Raw genomic sequence first — 17,984 nt, 5'->3', positions numbered from 1 at the left:
ACTGTCACAGCCGCCTCCCCTGGTGACAGGGCCTGCCTTCCATTGGCTACTGCCTCCTGCCAGAGGCCCGGGAGAGGAGTTAAAATGCTAATTTTCAGGGCCCGGTCAGTGATTTTCATCCCATTAAGACACCAGCATCCTTCTCATGCAGAACTGGTACCTCAATTACCAACTAATTGCCTGATTATTGTGCAGGGAGAGGAGACTTCAGTCAGCAGGGGCTGCTCTCATCCCCGACGGACAGGGAGGTGCGGTGCCATGGGGGGGCGACGCTGGGGACACCTGGAAGAGACAAGTGGGTGGACACTCAGCCGCCCTCCACGGCCCACGTGGCCCTGACCTCTCGCGCTCCCCCCGCGCCAGGTGCTGGAGACGTGCGTGAAGAACTGCGGCCATCGCTTCCACGTCCTCGTGGCCAGCCGCGATTTCATTGACAGCGTGCTGGTCAGACTCATCTCTGCCAAGAACAGCCCTCCCACCGTCGTGCAGGACAAAGTGCTCGCCCTGGTCCAGGTAGGCCGGCCCCGGGTCCAGCGGGCGGAGATGGAGCAGGGCCTTTCACCCCCGAGTCCTTGGCTGACGGACTTGCTGCGAAACGCCCCCTTTGTCTGCTCGCCCCGCCATACCCTGAGCTGTGGCCTCCAGCCAGTCACCAGGGCCCCTCCCTGGAGCTCCCCGTTGCCGGCCTCTGCGGTCGGAACGCCACGCGGGGCTGCGTGCAGGGGCGCTGCACTGAGGAGAGGACCTTCCGGTGGTCCCTGAGGGTCACTGGTGGAAAGCGCAGTGCCAGGGGCTAGCAGGTGCAGTGGCACCGAGGCGTCTCAGAGAGCCATTGGCACAGCGGGCGTGTGTGTTGTCAGTTGCTGTGTAACAAGCTACCCCCAAACTTCGCATCTTCAAGGCGCAGATGTTGATTATCTCACACGCTCCGTGGTCAGGACTTCTGGAGCCGCCTGGCCAGGTGGTTCTGCCCTGGATCTCTCCTGAGGTCGCTGTCGAGATGGCAGCCCGGGCCGCAGCCTCCAAAGGGCTGGCTGGGGCCGCCGGATCGTCTTCTAAGATGCTCGCCACGTGGCGCTGGGCAGGAGGCCTGACTCTCACCACGTGAGCCCCTCGGAGTCCTCGCGACGTGGCCGCTGCATCCCGCAGAGCAGGGACCCGAGAGAGCCTCTTACGCCCCCAGCTCGGCAGTCCCTCCCCACTGTTGCCACCCTTGGTCTGTTAGAGTCGCAGTGTGGGCAGGTCCAGGTCCCGGGGAGGGAGTTACACCCCACCGCCTGATGGAGGAGGGTGAGAGAGCTTGTGGATGTATTTTAAGACTGTTACCAGGGGAACTGGTCATAGAGCAGAATGTCTGGGGCCAGGTGTGTGTGTGGGGGGCAGACAGGAAACGAGGCCAGGACAGTCGGGGGCCTGTGGCCATCCGTGCCGAGGCGCTCGTGCTTTGTCCATAGGCCGGGGAAGGCCGGGAAGAGCTCTGGCCTGGGCGTAGTCAGATCTGGATCCTAGACAGGCACTTGACAAGCAGCCGAGGGTGTGCAGTCAGCCAGCAGGCAGAACCTCGGGGAGCCGGGGGCTGCAGGAGCCGGGAGGAGGGTGGGAGCAGGGGCTCTGCAGGTGGGAAGGACTCGTGAGGACTCTGCCCCTCAGCCTTGTTCTGCACCTGGGAGCCCCTCCTCCGGGGAGGGCCTCTCCCAGCTCCTGGGGCAGTGGGCCCACGCCACACCCTGAGCACAGCCCCCTGCTGTCCCCTCCCCGGCCATCTCTCCCAGCACCCTCTCGGGGTCTCAGCACGTGTCTGGAGAGTGGAAGGTGGAGCGGAGGAGCTTGGGAAACACCTGTGAGTGGCTGGATGAACGCGGCCCACTGATGTGCGTGGTCAGGGTCAGCGCGTGGGGTCGGGGGAGGCCCATGGGCGGCAGCGGCCCCTTCCCTGCTTCCCCGGGGCTGTCCCACCCAGCATCTTTCTCTCACGCAGGCACGCACTGCTTTGCCCCGTCCCTGGCTTCCCCAGCACCCTCCCTTGCCCCAGTACACCCAATTAAGTGTGAAAAGTGGCCTTTTCTCACCAAAGATGGGGCACCCCAGCCTGAACCCCTTGTGCAGAAGCCCCTCCCCACAGGAACCTCACCACGGTGAAGGCTGTCCTCCGCCGCGCGTGGGGCCTGTGCTGGCCTTGGTGGCCGGGGAGCGGGGGGAGAGCCTCCCGCCATGGTCACGGGCCCCGGCAGCCAGGCCCAGCGTCCCGGGAGGCCTCCCAGACACTGCCGCCCCCAGCCGCCCGCAGTCCCCTTTCTCCCAGCCTGTGCTCTCATCTCCTGCTGGTCCTGCCTGCCCCCCGCCGAGGCCGCCGCGCCTGCACGGTGCGTGCTGTCCCGGGGCTGGCAGGACAAGCGGGCACAGCCTCCCTGGTCAGCGGTGCGGGTCCAGGGCTCGGGTGACGCTGTGAAGACCTCACCCGGAGCTGCTCTTCCTGAGGAGTCTTCGCCTGCGGGGATGGAGGCTCAGGTGGCAGTTAGGGCTGGCGGTGGCTCGGCTTCTCCCAGGTGCTGGACCACGGGAATAAACGCAATTCTCGGCCTTTTGGTTTTTTTGAAAAAAAGTTTTTATTGAATTATCATATTTATACAGGAAATTGCTCATCTCAAAAATGTTTGCAACATGACTAAATTTTTCCAAACTGAATGTATCCACGTAACCAGCCCCTACGTGGAGAAGCAGGACGTGAGCAGCCCCGTGAAGCCCCCCAGCCCCGGGATGGCCGCTGGCCTGGCCTCTGACCGCACAGCGTCGTTTGTTCCGGAGCTTTCCCTGCGTGGAGCCGCACACGGGGCCCGGCTGGGCCGGCTGCGCTGGGCTGTGGGAGCCGGGTGCGCGGTCACACGTGCTTCTGGGTCTGTCCTTCCTTCTCGCTCATTGTCCAGCCGTGTCCCGTGCTGGGAAAGTGCGGTTTATTTATCCCTCCCGCTGAGGGCCGGCACTCGCTGTTTCCAGTTGGGGCTGTTACGAAAAGCGCTGCTGTGAGCTGTTAGCATCTGTCCTTTAGTCAACAAATAGGTTCATTTTTATTGGGTTTATGTTAAGTTGAAATGTGAAATGGCCTTTTTTGTGCATCAGGAAGGGTCGGATATTGGCAGTTTCATGTAGCTCGGCCTGATACCTAGGGGTGGGCCTGTGGGGTCGGGGTGTGGGTGCTCAGCTTTAGGAGACAGCTGTACCCCCCAGCCCTCCCTTGTGTCTCCCGCCAGCAGGATGGGAGCCTGGGTGGCCTGCTTGCCGGCTCGTGGCATAGCCTGTCTTTTCCACTGAAGCCCGTCTGCTGAGTGTGTAGGGTGCTGCACAGTGTCAGCCTTTTAAAAACCCCTTTGAGAAAGAAAACAATTTTATTTGCATGTTGAATATACTTTTTCAATGACCCCCTCCCTCCTCTCCCCCTCCCTCCTGGCCCAAGGTCCTGTCCCCCCCGGGGAACAAGGCCTCCTCCCCGTGAGACAGAGTGGTGGTGGGGGGCACGTGGGGGGCTGACCCCGGCCCTTCCCAGCCTGTGAGTGGGGAACGGGTGGGAACGGAGAGAGTTCAGCTACACCTGTGGGTGCCAGCGCCCGGGCCCTCTCATATCCCTGTCGCCGGAGCCCTCCTCCGCGCTGCGGGGGCTCCCTGGAAGGGGGTGGGCAGTCTCGGCCTGCCCTGACGACCGGGGCTCCAAAGGGGAGAAGAGCTTGGCAGGCCAGGGGCAGGGGCCTGCGGGAAGGCCTGGGGCGCCTTCGGGACTTGAACCCGCGCGGGGTGAAGGGCTACAGGGCCGAGCGGACGTGGAACCTGGGCTCCAGGTACACGGGCAGGGAGGGGGCCGGCCCCCAGCCCGGCACGTCTAAGGTTTCCCATGTTAGCAGGAGCGGGACACACACGCGTGTCCTTTCTGATTTCCTTCCAGATTGGCCCTGGAGGTGGCATGTCCACTGGCACCTATTTGCCACCAGCAGCACCCTGGGCAAGTTGCGGAGAGAATTTGGTTGGTGCCAGTCTCTCTTGCCCGCCCTCCACCTCTCTCCCCTCCCACACCCCTGCCCCTCTCAGTCCTCCCTCCCAGTCCTCCTCGCAGTCCTCCCTCCCCACCCCCTGCCCCCCGCAGTCCTCCCCTCCCAGTCCTCCCTCCCCACCCCTGCACCTCGCAGTCCTCCCTCTCAGTCCTCCTCGCAGTCCTCCCTCCCCACCCCTGCCCCTCTCAGTCCTCCCTCCCAGTCCTCCTTGCAGTCCTCCCTCCCCACCCCTGCACCTCTCAGTCCTCCCTCCCAGTCCTCCTCGCAGTCCTTCCTCCCCACCCCCTGCCCCTCCCAGTCCTCCTCGCAGTCCTCCCTCCCCACCCCTGCACCTCGCAGTCCTCCCTTCCAGTCCTCCTCGCAGTCCTCCTTCCCCACCCCCTGCCCCTCCCAGTCCTCCCCTCCCAGTCCTCCCCTCCCAATCCTCCCTCCCACACCCCTGCACCTCTCGGTCCTCCATCTCAGTCCTCCTCGCAGTCCTCCCTCCCCACCCCTGCACCTCTCAGTCCTCCCTCCCAGTCCTCCTCACAGTCCTCCCTCCCCACCCCTGCACCTCTCAGTCCTCCCTCTCAGTCCTCCTCGCAGTCCTTCTTCCCCACCCCCTGCCCCTCTCAGTCCTCCCCTCTCAGTCCTCCCTCCCCACCCCCTGCCCCCCGCAGTCCTCCCCTCCCAGTCCTCCCTCCCCACCCCTGCACCTCGCAGTCCTCCCTCTCAGTCCTCCTCGCAGTCCTCCCTCCCCACCCCTGCCCCCTCTCAGTCCTCCCTCCCAGTCCTCCTTGCAGTCCTCCCTCCCCACCCCTGCACCTCTCAGTCCTCCCTCCCAGTCCTCCTCGCAGTCCTTCCTCCCCACCCCCTGCCCCTCCCAGTCCTCCTCGCAGTCCTCCCTCCCCACCCCTGCACCTCGCAGTCCTCCCTCCCAGTCCTCCTCGCAGTCCTCCCTCCCCACCCCCTGCCCCTGGCAGTCCTCCCCTCCCAGTCCTCCCTCCCCACCCCTGCACCTCGCAGTCCTCCCTCTCAGTCCTCCTCGCAGTCCTTCTTTCCCACCCCCTGCCCCTCCCAGTCCTCCCCTCACAGTCCTCCCTCCCCACCCCCTGCCCCCACCTAGTCCTCCTCACGCCCCTGCATCTTTCCAGCCCCCCCAGTTCTGCCCCGCCCCCAAGCCCTAGTCCGATGTTCTTTTAAGTTTCCTTACGTGAAGTCACATTTGTTGAGCAGACGAGAATGCTGCCACTCCACGTCACCCCTTGGCATTTTCCCGGACTTGTTTTCGGGACAGGAGTCTCACCCTGGCCGAGCAGCCACGGCCTGGTTGTGCCTCCCCGCCCCAGCCCTGCTACTGCAGAAATCAGGTCTAAAAATAACCTCTTTGGTGCTGGTTTGGGCAGCACATACACTGAAAATAATCTCTTTCCACTGAAGGATTTTTTTTCCACCAAGGAAAGTGAGCCAGTCGGGGCGTGTGGGGCAGGGGCGGAGGAGCTGGAGGTCTTGTGCCCTTGGGGGGGTCACGGCGCTGGTGGGGGCCTCTGTCCACAGACATCCCAGAACTGTAGTGTGAAGCAGCAGTCACGGATCGGTCTGAAATTTGAGGATTCAAAACTGTCGGAACCTCGAGGGGTGCGGAAATGAACAGCTCTGGCTCGTGGTTTTAGTCCAGGCTTTGGTGGACAGTCTGGAGGAAGGAAGGAAACGAAGACATGATTTATCACTCTGGGTCTCTCAAACCCCTAACAGTGTAGCTCAAGGAGGAAGAGAGAGAATTCCACCCAGAGCACGGCTTCCAGGGAGGCGACCGCCGCAGCCGCCCACCGGGCAGCTCTGTGACGGGGACCCCCGAGAGCCTGTGCCCTGTGCCAGCTGCTTCCTGATGAGCGGCCATGGGGGGCGGCCTGCCGGCCGCTGCGGGCGAGGGGCCCTGTGAGCAGGCCCGGCCCCCTGCGTTTGAGACGCGCCCTGCGAGAGGGGTCTCAGTGGGGTCGGCCCTCCGGAGGGCCCCTCCTTTGTCACTGTCACTCCCGTCAGCTGGCAGCACAGGTAGCCCCCCTCCCTGAAGTAGGAAATCAGGGTGCTCCGTGGCCGAGAGAACGCGTCCCGTGTAACCTGACGAATGTGAGCTGGCTGCAGCCTCCGGATTGCTCCTGCTCCTGCTCCTCCACGTGCAGCCGTCACTGTAAATGTGCCCTCGCCCCTTCCTCTGTTGGCCAGAATGTTTTCCAGTGGCGAAGGCTGCCACGGACACCCACCGTTTGTCGGCGGCCACTTCATCCAGAGGGCCAGGGGTCCAGTGTGGGGTTGAAGCAGTGGACAGCAGGAAGGGGATGGATTAGCCAACACGGCTTGGTTACAAATCTCAGCTGCCACCTCAGCTCGCCCAGGCAGAGAGGAGGGTTTGTGATGACAGGGCAGGGCTTCCGGAGCTCCAGGTCGCTGCAAGTGCTCTCCTTGTGCGTCCACACCTCTTGGCACACCAGCCGCCCCCCCTGAGTACACGGGCTGTCTCTGCCCCCTGGTCCCCGGGTGGCATGTGGGCGTTTGTTTACGCAGGACACTTCTGCGGCCAGCTCTCCCTGAGGCCCAGCGCTGAGTTCCTGGGAGAAGGAGGGTCTGCCCGGCCCACTCGGGATGTGTGTTTCCCCTCCCTTACCCGTGGTGCCGGTGCAGCTTCTGGGGCCCCTCTGAGAAGGGGCAGGGGGCACCCACGCAAGGGGGGGCTGAGAACTCGCAGCTTGGGCAGATGCCCCAAGAAATTTCCACCGAGTGGAGCCAACGGCGGTGGCTCTTTCCGCTTTGTTCTCACGCTCTCCTTTTGCCTGGGGAGGAGAGCGAGGCAGATGGATGGGGCTGCCCTGGAGCGGTGTGTGCTCCCCTGGAAAGAGATGTGAACGGGCACCGGGACGAGCTGCTGTGCCATCCCCAGCCTCCCACAGCAGGCACGAGCTGGCCCCAAGACTCTGGGGTGTAGACACTGAACTGAAACGCCAGGGGCATTTAGAAGCTGGAGCCGTGGGTCACAGCTGGCACTCGCACCCGTGGTGCGGCTGGTAGGGGACCTCGGTGGGTGCCCAAGGGACCGGCAGGGGGCCTCTGGAGCTCCTGGCAGCCTCCACGGTTCTCTGGGACCCGCAGAAACCCCAAGGAGGACGTGGCCAGGGCGGCCATCCTCAGGGGACAGTGCCCCACCCTGAGTGTGCGGGTTAAATGAGCAGCTCGAGAGCGTGTGTGGAAGCCGGGTGTGTCTGCCTCAGTTATGGAGGCTGTGGGGAAATCGACCTCGTCACCTCCAGGGGGTCTGTCGTTAGCCACGGTTTCTGTGGCTGCCCCGGGACGGTTGGAGCGTGACCTGCAGCCGGGAGGTGGGCAAGTGTGGGCACAGCCATAGCACACGAGGCGCTGGCCCTTCCCACGTGTGGATGGGAACAGGCTGGCACGCAAGGACCTGGCCCCACTTCTGGGGAGCCCTTTGGGCAGAACACGTGGCATGTTCTGAAATAGTCTGTAACTTCTGAAAAACAGAATATTAAAAAAAGTTTTGTGAGTTCCCAGAAAGGCTACACAGCAGTGCATTTGGATCTGTGTTTTTCCCTCTCTGTGCTGTGTCTTCACTTGGGGATCCAGGGGCTGTACTGCCGGCTGGGTTCTGGGAGCAGGTTCCCGGGGAGGGCTCCCCCGTCAGTGCCCGGGCCGGTGCGGCCGGCTCAGCTGTGTGCTCCCTGATCTGCGGGGAAGCCCTGTTTCAGAGCCCCAGCGTTAGTCTGGGCTTCGGGTCACACCGACCTCCCCTTTCCTTCCTGCTCAGTTCGTGCAGCTTCTCCCCCGAGGAAAGCTCGGCCGAGGGGAGGCGGTGGTGCCCGTGAGGCCGCGTGGTGCCCTGTGCCCGGGGGTCTGTGGCGCAGCGACAGGGCGGCCCCCCACGCCGCTTAGCTCAGCAGCTCCAGGAGTTGATTTCCTGGCGAGTGGGGAGGCGCCTGCGTTTCAGGATGCGCCACGGTGCTTAGGTGTCGTTTCTCCATCTCTTCTCCAAGGAAACACTATGTGCGGAGTTAAGTTTTATGTTTTTGTTCCCGCCTAACGGCACCACTGAGAACCCGGGTGTGGCCCGCGCTGGCAGGGGCAGGGGGCGGGTGCGGGCTGCCAGCGGGCTGCGCGGTCCTGTGCCGGCCAGTGCTGGTGCCCAGAGGGGACCCGGGGCCGCTCTGGACCTCGGGCCTGGGAGCTCTGGGCGGGAGACGCTTCCTGACGGGCCTCCCTCTCTCCTCCAGGCCTGGGCCGACGCCTTTCGGAGCAGCCCGGACCTCACAGGCGTGGTGCACACGTACGAGGAGCTCAAGAGGAAGGGGGTCGAGTTCCCCATGGCCGACCTGGACGCTCTGTCTCCAATACACACTCCGCAGCGGGTAAGCGCCCAGCTGGCACCTCCTTGGGAGACTGACGGCGGGATTGGCCGGCTGCCCTGCCACCCTCCTGCTGCTGTTTGGATTATTCAGCTTGTTGTCTTGTTTCCTTAGAGCTCGAGGGTGTTTCTCTTTCATAATAAGGGGAACGCAGGAGCAAGCCAGCTGGTTGACTGGTGATGAAGGGGTGGCAGTGTCTCCCCCCAGCTTTCACACTGGCTGCGGAGGACTGTTCTAGAGGGATCCGTGCAGGTGTTTCGAGGAAATGGCCGCTTGGGCAGAGCCATCCAGGAGGGGTCATTGGCACCTGCTTTTCGGGGACCCCATAAAGCTCAGGGTGGGGCCCCCCATCTTGCCTTTTGAGAGCCCCCGGACGCCTCGGGGTTGGTGGCACAGAGGGTTAGTGTCACCCATCGCAGGCCAAGAGCAGCTTTCTTGTCTTTCTTTTTTTTTCTCCTCTGACCCTACGAGTCTAATGGGTCTGAAATCTGTTTTGAGCCGTGAGCATGTAGAATCAGTACAGCTATCCTTGAATCTGTCAGCCCTGGGACTCCGAGCCCAGCGAGGCCCCCGGGGAGGCCCCCGCCGAAGCGCGTCTAGGCCCACAGTGATGCTCGGCGGGGAGGGACAGCTTTGCACCTGTGGATTAGAAGCACGCAGGAGCCGCCCTTGCCATCCTCCGGTGAAGCCGGGGTCAGCCCTGGCGAGGGCACAGCCAGGAAAGCCGGGATCTGGGAGAGGCCCACCCCAGGAGGCCCAGCTGTGTGCACCTGCGTGTGTCCCGTGAGAACACGTGACTTAGAATGCTCAGGAGGCGGCCTGGGGCGCCCACAGGGAAAGTACCAGAACCGAGCTTTCTGGAACAGAGTTATCACATGATCCCTGACAGGCTTCATGGAATAAACATAACCTGTTTTATTCTCCCAATAATGACACAAAACAGTGTTGTTGTTCCTATAATTACAAAGAACATTCGGTAAATTACATAATTACTATTTGTACAAGTCTACTTGTAAAGGCCAATCTTGTGGTACCGAATAAGAATTCGTGATTAGCAAAACTCACAGCAGCCCTCCCTCCGCTCGGCTAGACGGAGCCACGAGCAGGGGCCTGGCGAGCGCCTGTGCCCCTTCTGGGTTGCTTGGTGGTGGCCCTGCCCTTGGGAGGGAAGTCGAGGGAGGAGCCCCCGTGGCCCCACCTGGCGGATGGAGAGACGGGGCCGGAGGGATTTGGGGCGTCGGGCCGGTCGGCAGGGCTCAGGCCAGCCCGCGGCAGCCCAGTGAGCGGAGCGCTTTGTTGTTGCCGTGCCAGAGCGTGCCCGAGGTGGACCCGGCAGCGGCCGTGCCCAGGCCCCAGTCGCAGCCGAGGACGAGCTCCGGCTCCTGCTCCTCGCCTCCTGCTCCCTACTGCGCGCCGCAGGCCCCGTCGCTGAGTGTGGCCGGCCCCATCACGGCCAACTCCGAACAGGTACTTGCTGCTCCTGGGCCACAGCCAGGCCGCCACCGCCCCCGTCCACCTGGCCAGGCCAGGCGCGCTGCCCGCCGAGCACACCCGGGCAGAAGGGCCCAGCCCCCCTCGGGCTCCCCAGGAGTCGGGGAGACAGAGCCCAGGCAGCCCGAGCCGAGGCGAGGCCGGGGACCGTGTCCAGGGCCACAGGCTCCACCCAGCCTGGCACAGACCAGGGTCTCGAGGCAGGGGCCGGTGTGTCGGTGAAGCGCTGCTCCAGGCAGTGTCCAGAGGTGCCGGGAACACGGGTGCCGCTAGGAGAGGGGTGCAGGGCCTCTCGGGGCGAGGCAGGGGCAGTGGCAGGAGGTGAGACTGGAGGCTCAGCCACGGGGCGCTCGGAGAGGGGCTCAGGTTCCCCCGGTGTGGACGGCGGGCACCAGGGGTCCGCACAGAGGCGGGTGACATGGTCAGGAAAGGACGGAAACTTCAAGAAGCGCGCCCTCACGCCCGGCCCTTCCTCCTTCCCTCGCTGCTCCCTGACAGCTGGCGCAGTTGAACCCAAACTGGATTTCTTAAGTTGATTTGTAGAAACTGGTTTTCAGATGAATCTATAGAATTTTCATTAGTTAAAATTTTGAGAATTGATCAGACTTGGGGGAAAAATCTGTCAAACGTATATTTTCAAAATCCTTATTTAGTCTGGGTGACAACGTCGTTATCCTGGAAGCTCCTGTGGGCAGAGGCGGAGGGACTGAGTCTGGCTCCCGGCAGTGTCGTGCCAGGGCCTGGCGTTGGAGTTCTCGGCTGCCCGGGCAGTGTGGCGCGGGCAGGGGAGGGAGGCCAGGGCTCTGGGCTGGGGCCCTGCTCCCCCCGGGGCCGGCTCTGGGCTGCTCATTGGCAGGACGGGCCGAGGCCCCACAGGGCTGTTGCGGGCATGGCAGGCAGCTGGGGGAGGGCCCCGGCATTGCCACCCCAGTGCTGGGTGCACAGCAGAGAGGAGGCGCCGGAACCCTCCGTGGGGGCACTGGGTTACCTGGGACACTCCGCGCTGCCCCTCCTTGTTACCCAGCATGGCCAGGACCTTCCCTGAAAGGGGAGCCATTGGGAAGTGGTCTCCGGCCGCAGGCCCTGCTCGTGGCACAGCCATCCCCTCTGCTCAGAGGGACAGTGGGAGGCCCTTGTGGGCGGCCACCGGACCTGTCACTGCCCTTCCGCGCAGCTGGCTCTGGAAGAGTCCCCCCAGCGGCCAGAGGAGTCGGGGGAGAGTCTAGAAGTGGCAGGGGGGCATGGGGATGCCTGTCGCCCCAGGGGCATGTGGAAGCAGGAACCAACAGGTACCCACCCTGGCCTGGCAGCCCTGGGGCTGCAGAGCGCACGTCCTCTCAGGCTGGGCTCTGGAGGGGCCCCACGGGCCAGCCCCAAGTCAGAGGCAGGGGCAGGGATGGGGCCTGGGGACCCAAGTCAGCGACCTGGCTGGCCGTCCGTCCATCCCCATCCTTCTGTGCGCCCAGTAAACAGCTATGGAGGCCTCTGGTACCTGTTCCTGTGTTGAGGGTACTGAACTCAATCCAGAACTGGCCAGTGCTTCCGCAAGGCGCAGCAGGGAGAGTCGGAAAGGCTCCACTGAGGAGATGTCCCTTGAGCCAAGTCAAAAGGCAGGAAGAGTGGTTTCAGGTTTGGCTCTCTGGTCCTCTTGGCAGGACAAGAGCTTGTGTGCGTGTGCCTGGCCCTGGACTGGGCATTTTCCCGTCAGGGACCCAGAGCCCCTGTGGTGAGGGGGTGACGTCCCCTTTCCTAGGTGAGGACACGGAGGCTCAGAGGCCGAGCCCGTGTCTGGAGGGCGCTGGGCTGTGGCAGCCGTGCTCCCCCGAGCCCTCGGGCCCTCCTCCGAGTGTCTCGGGGCAGCCCCGCTCCCTCCGGTATTGGGGTTCTCCGTCCCTGGGCTGTCGCATTTTGTGGGGTGAAGAGACTTTTCTCTGCACATTCTCCTCTACAGCCTCCTTGTCCCGGGAGGTCCTGTTGCCCCCGCAGGAGTCTGGAGGGAGGTGGTGGGTGAAGGGCTGTGGGGGGTGGGGAGGGGGCTCCCAGCACCCCTGGCCCAGGCCTTGTGGAGCTGTGTCCGCTGGACGGCCGGATCCTTGTGTGGGGCTGCGCTCCCCGGCTCGGAGCTGTGGGCAGGGGACTGCTGGGTGGTATCTCTTCCCCCCCTTGCTCACACCCCACCCGGAGAGGGCATGCACGGTGGTCCCCAGCCTCGGGGGTGTGCCCTCCTGGGGGATGGGGTTTGTAAGAACAGGGCCGTGGAGACCGTGCCTGCCAGCACGTTGGAGCAGCAGTGGAGACGCTGCCACCCTGCCTAGCTCGGCTCCCTCCTGGCCCAGTGCCGGGAGGGCCTCAGCGCCGTGTGCGCACTATCACCGGTGGGGGGATGCGGTGCTGGTGACCACCCTCGGGAATGGCCTCGCTCCCCCTCACCCCTTTCTGGAGCCCCCTTCCCCGGTGGAGCGGCCCAGGAGCTTCTCCCCGACCTGCAGTCCCACGCGTGGCCTCCCCCGGCCCCTGGATCCAGCCCCGGAAGGCTGCCTGACCCCCTCCCGCCCCCCTCATCCCGGCCCCCACCAGATTGCCCGGCTGCGGAGCGAGCTGGACGTCGTTCGGGGAAACACGAAAGTCATGTCCGAGATGTTAACCGAGATGGTGCCCGGGCAGGAGGAGCCGTCCGACCTGGAGCTGCTGCAGGTGAGGCGGGCACCCTCGGGCCGTGCCCGGGGAGGGCGGGGGGCCCAGGGGCAGCCGGGGACCCCACCAGTGATTTACTCACACTTCCAACTGGGGTCTATTTTTATTTTCCTTAATAACCTTTTTCCCTAATATGAAACATCGGTTGTAGAACACATGCCCTTCGAAAGGAAAAGCCCAAAGAAGAAAATTTTCTTTAATTCCCGTATCCATAAACAGCAGTTGGCATTTTGCTGTATTTCTTGCAGACTGTTCCTGTGTGTGCGTCTTCTAACTAAGGTTAAATGCTCGTGCTGCACGCATGGTTTTGTATAGCGCTTTGTTCCCTTGGTGTTCTGTGGAAACCTTTGGCGGTGGGGCCTCGGAGCCCCTATGTGGGCAGGGGGCCTCCGGCCGCCCCTCAGCCCAGCCTGCCCCCACTGCGGTTAAGCCTCACGCTCCTCTTTGCCTCCCAAACACTGAAGAGCCCAGGGCGTCTGTGTGAGCCTGGGAGCGTGACCGGGAGCGTGACCGGACGTCCCTGAGCAGGGCTGACCTCCAGTCCTGCCCTCAGCCGCCACATCAGGGCCCCAGCCTCAGGCCTGTCCCCAGCCCGTCAGGTTCTGAGCTGGGGGCTCTCCATCACACCTGGCCTCAGAAGACTCTGGCGTTTGCAGAAGATGCCCTTGGAAGCAGGGACCCTCTAGAGCGTGGAGAAAGGACACTGAACTGACAGTGCTGGGCCGGACTGGAGGCCAGTGCTTGAGTCAGCAGCTCAGGGCAGTGGGCTTGGAGATGGAGGGAGCGAGCACCTCCCAATGCACTGCCCACTTTTGTCTGGCGCTCGGGGTCAGCCTTGGCCCCTGCGTGCCTACCCTCCACTCCACTGGTGTGCATGTGCAGCCTGGGGGGCCCAGCACCAGCGGCCCTGCCCTCTGGAGTGTTCGGGCACAGCCTCTGAGGTGCCCCTTCCTGCTCCGAAGCCATCAGCTTCTGCGGGGTGAGGGTGGGGGAGCTGCTGTGGGCCGAACGCGAGCCAAGCAAAGCCCTCGGCGCCAGAGAGGAACAAGCCGCCGTCCCTGCTTGGGAGGAGCTCGCTTCCACTCAGCCCTGCGAGCAAGCTGCTCCTGGGGGCAGGATGGGGACCCTCTGCCAGCCAAGCGGGGAGCCCCACGTGGCCCCTCTGCACCCCCAGACCGTGCTCCGGACACCTGTCTGGGGCTGGGCTATCGGCTCAGCAGCTCTGGCCGCCACTGGCCACGCTCCGTGGGACCCGCATCCCTCTAACGTGTAGTCATCGGTCCCCGTTCCCGGCCTGCAGGAGGACACTGCCAGGCACTCGCCGGAGGCGCAGGAGTCTGAGGTTGGAACGAGCCCGGGAGGGCCCTGGAGACAGCTTTGTGCTGTGTCAGCGTCAGAATTCCTGCTGGCGGGGGCTTTGCCCGGACAGCGCCGAGCTCCTGGCAGCAGGGGCTGGGCGCAACAAAGCCGAGAGGCTTGCAGGCAGCAGGAGAACTGTGTGCGTCTGTTTTTGCGTCTGTGTGTGTGTGTGTCTGTGGTGCAGTTTTTTTTTGTTTTCTTTTTTTTTTTAAACAAGCCCATCAGCCAAGACAAACAGAACCTAATCTCCTGGCACCCAGCTCACGGTTTTCAAAAATAGGCTGCTTCCCATGACGTGTTCCTTCCCTCTGTTTTGTTCCGACTCCTCACTGTATCTTATAAATCAGACAGAGGAAGAGCTCCTTGGGGTGCCAGCAGGAGGCTGTCCTTTCAGCCCAGGGGCTCAGGAGTCGGGCAGCACCGTGTGAGCCAGACCCAGCTCCTTCGGCTGGTGGCCCCGTGCCCCGGCATCCCTGACACCTGCCCTCCCGTCTTCCCTGGCTGTCAGGGTTGGGACCACGCTGAACAGGGAGCCTTCCAGGTGGGAAAGTGCCACGGTCTGCTAGGAAAGGGATGGGATCAGGATGTGCCCCACCGCCCCTCGACAGAGCTGGACAGCAGCCAGGTGGCTCCAGGAGGAATTTTCCAGAGCTCACAGAACTGGCCAGGGCCATGGAAATAAACACATTTGTCAGCAACCCAAATGTTCCTGCCAACAGAAGCTGCTCCAGACTCTGCATAAACCACTGGGTGGGAGGTGTGGAAACGGGAAGGGGCTGCAGGGTGTTGGCACAGGGATGGCTGAGCCGGGGCCTGGGACAGGGCAGGTCCAGATGGCCTTGAACGCGCTGCAGAGCCCTCTCAGGGCCAGCCCCCAGCAGCCTCTGTGAGCAGCAGGGAGGCTCAGCGAGGGGGGCAGCTTCCCTGAGGACCCCCGGGAGGGAGGCCCGGGCCACCCGACCCTGCCTTGGGCCATGCAAAGAGAGTTGGGGTGCAAGGAGCGCCCCGTCCTGCCTCCTCCCTGCCGTCCGTTGAACTGTCCACTCTTGGAGTCAGAGGCCTCCCAGGCAGCCCGTCCAGCTCTGCGCAGCTCGGGGGCCTCCATGCCACCGGGCCAAAGTCACCGCAGTGCCACCCAGCCAGGCAGCACTCCTGTCTCCAAACCTGCGTCTCACGGAATCAGGGAAGCCCGCTGCACCGTGGACCTTGGAGTCACCTGGGTTCAAATCCCGGCCTCCCACCCACGAGCTCAGGGCCTGCAAGCAGTTCTCCTGCCTCCGTGGGTCAGCGGCGGCCTTCTCCCACATGTGGGAAGCGTCTGGCGCAGCACCAGAGCCAGGCCTGCTCCGGAGACGCTCTGTGGATGCCGCGCACGTCTGTCCCCCGTACCACCCGCCTGGCCCGTCTGCTCTGATGGCAGAACAGAACTGCCAGCCCTGTCCGTCCACTGTCCGCCCCCTGTGCTCCCTCGTGGGGCAGCTCAGCCGCAGTTCCTCACCGTCGCCTGGGCACCTGGGCTTTAGGACTTGGCGGTTGTCCTCACCGAAGTGCACTGCTGCAGCTGCGGCTGGTGGTCACACTTTCTGTGTGTGTGACCTTCATCCTGTGTGCCGTCTCCCAAATTGGCCTGTCGAGCTGTGTCTTTAATTAATAATAGCTTCTAATTAATCCAGCGATGCCCAAAATAGGCCATCCTGCGTGGCCATCCCGCCGGGTGGTGAAGACATCCTTCTCCGAGGTGAGGTGTAGTGGCAGATGGCACAGCCCGTTCGCTTCTCATCTCATTTCACAAAAACGGAACGGCCGGGGCTGGCTTCTCTAGAGAAACCTGTTTATTCCCTTGTTCAGCTGTGTTGTTTTCCTTTCTCTACAACAAAGGGTTTCTTCTCCCTCCCCTCTCCTTTGTGGTCACGGAGCACAGATCTTCAGGATGTTGGTCCGCGCTCCTTAGCACTTGGAGAGGGTTCAGAGAAAACCCCTAAGGATGACTAAAAGCATTTCTGTGAAGTGGGGGTGAGAGTGTCCCCTGAAGAAAAGATGAAGGCCTTGGAATTAATTAAACAGGAGCGGGCACACTTGGGTAAGGAGTTGCGGTGGTCGGAGCGCTTCTGCGCAGAGCCCGGCGGCCTGCTGTCCCCCTGCCCTTCCACCCTGGGGACGGTCCGTCCCAGCCGCTGCCCGGCGGCCAGGAGGGCGCCAAGGGGTCTCCAGCAGGCAGCTGGGTGGAGGAAGCGCGCAGTGGGCCTCTCACCTTCCATCTGTGTTCTTTTCCCTTCATCAAGATGTTTAAGACAGTAACTTAAAAGGTGACGGGGATGCTTTCCCTGTGCAGGCTCCCCTGGAGACCTCTGTTGCCTGCCCCCCACTCCCGCCCTCCCTCCCCTGCCTTGCAGGTCCTGGGCTGTGTGATCGGCCTGCAGTGTGATAGTGACCGACAACCTCCCCTGGGCCCCGCAGCAAGGGCAGCTGGGCCTGCAGCTTGGCCACGGCAGGGGCCACACCTGCCAGTCCTGGGCTGTCCTGGGGGGGCACTGCCTTGCTGGAGGGGGCGGCCCTCGACCAGGACTCCAGGTGCTTGTGCTCCTCAGACGTCTGTCGCAGACCCTCGAGCACTGGAGCGAGGAGGTGCCTCGGACCCTGCCTGCTCCGGAATCATCCCTGCTGCACGCGCCCGTTTGGGAAGGGTGGTCGGAGGCATGGGGGGGCCCGAGGAGAGGGTTTGGTTCTGGATGAACAGGGTTTGGCGCGACCCGGGTTGGCCGGCCGCAGTGCTCTCCTCGCCGCCAGCCCGGCCTGACCGACCGTCCTCCCTGCGGAGCCGCTGACCGAGCCGCTGACCGAGCGGCTGCCGTGACCCGGGCTGGCACCCGGGTGGGGGCTGCTGTATCGCTCTAAGCGACCAGGGGTGAAGGGATGATGCACCTCTCCAGGACCTAGGACGGGGAGTCGTCAGAGGGCCAAGGGTGGGAGTCTGTGCAGGAAACTTCCAGAAGAACCTGGGCTTACCTTCCCCGGGACCACGCGGGGCTGGCACCCCCGTTCCGGCCGTTTGTGCAGAGGGTCAGGACTGAGGGAAAGCAGGACAAAGGGCCGTGTCTCCACCCTGCTACGGCCCCATGCAGGGGGCTGCGGGCTGCTCTCCTCGCAGGGAAGGAGCCGGGGCTGGGCAGCTGTGCTCTGAGTGACACAGACTCGGCCTGCCCACGCTGGGCGTTTGGCTGGTCCTGAGCTCCTATTCTCTGATTGCTGGGTCTGTTGCCCATGGGGTCAAGCCTAGGACACCAGCACCCTCCGCAGTGAAGTGTGTGTGTGTGTGTGTGTGTGTGTGCATAAGGGATCAGTCTCGACACCTTGGGCTGAGTGTGGATGAAAGGAGTGTGGTACTCGTCTTCCTTAGCCTACTCAGAGGCATCTGGGGGCCCCCCTGTGTGCCAGCTGTGGGGTCCTGGGGAACCAGGGACAAGAGACCCAGCTCTGCCTTCAGGCCGCTTTGGTGTCGGGGAAGGCAGACGAGGAGCTCAACCATGGCCACCCAGTGGGAAAGGCTGGGCAGGCCACTGCCGGACACTTCTGTCACACAGTCCCCACCTGCTCCTTTGACCCTCGGTGAGCTGATGCAGCAGATGATTTCTGGGCTTGTCCGTGGCACCTGCCCGGGCACCGGGCCTGAGGGCTCCCCAGGTGGTGAAATGCTGGCACCCCTTGGGGGGTTTACAGCCTGATGCAAGCGGGTTACAGGCCAGAAGGGCTGAACAGAGATGGCCATGGCCACTGAGCACACTGGGAGGTGTGCAGCAGAGGGGGAACTTGGAGCCCGGCTGGGAGCAAGGCCATCCCTTCCTTCCTCACCCCCTGACTTCCCTGATCCCTCGGCTCCCACCGGGGCCCGGGTAGGGGAGGTTAGCCTCGGCTCTTGGCAGCCCACAGGGACCTGGCGGCTTTCCCCAGGCAGCTCCTATGGTCAGGGATGCTGAGGTGCCAGCCTGCTGAACGCGCCAGCTGCCTGGTG

At 63.6% G+C, this 17,984-nt stretch overlaps 1 protein-coding gene across 6 annotated transcripts in view; it reads left to right on the top strand.

The window, feature by feature from the left end:
• The window catches only part of TOM1L2 (target of myb1 like 2 membrane trafficking protein), a 97,267-nt gene that overhangs the window by 64,343 nt on the left and 14,940 nt on the right, over window positions 1-17,984 (top strand). For 5 of the 6 annotated variants that reach the window (XM_037807940.1, XM_037807939.1, XM_037807938.1 and 2 more), the window contains exons 4-7: window positions 364-513; window positions 8,300-8,434; window positions 9,743-9,898; window positions 12,500-12,616. In XM_037807940.1, the coding sequence (XP_037663868.1) occupies window positions 364-513; window positions 8,300-8,434; window positions 9,743-9,898; window positions 12,500-12,616 (558 nt within the window). The remainder of the gene's footprint in view (window positions 1-363; window positions 514-8,299; window positions 8,435-9,742; window positions 9,899-12,499; window positions 12,617-17,984) is intronic. The other variant, XM_037807941.1, reaches the window with a different exon arrangement.

Source organism: Choloepus didactylus, chromosome 18, assembly GCF_015220235.1.
Source record: "Choloepus didactylus isolate mChoDid1 chromosome 18, mChoDid1.pri, whole genome shotgun sequence".
Classification (NCBI taxonomy): Eukaryota; Metazoa; Chordata; class Mammalia; order Pilosa; family Megalonychidae; genus Choloepus; species Choloepus didactylus.
This window is presented reverse-complemented; position numbering and strand designations above follow the sequence as displayed.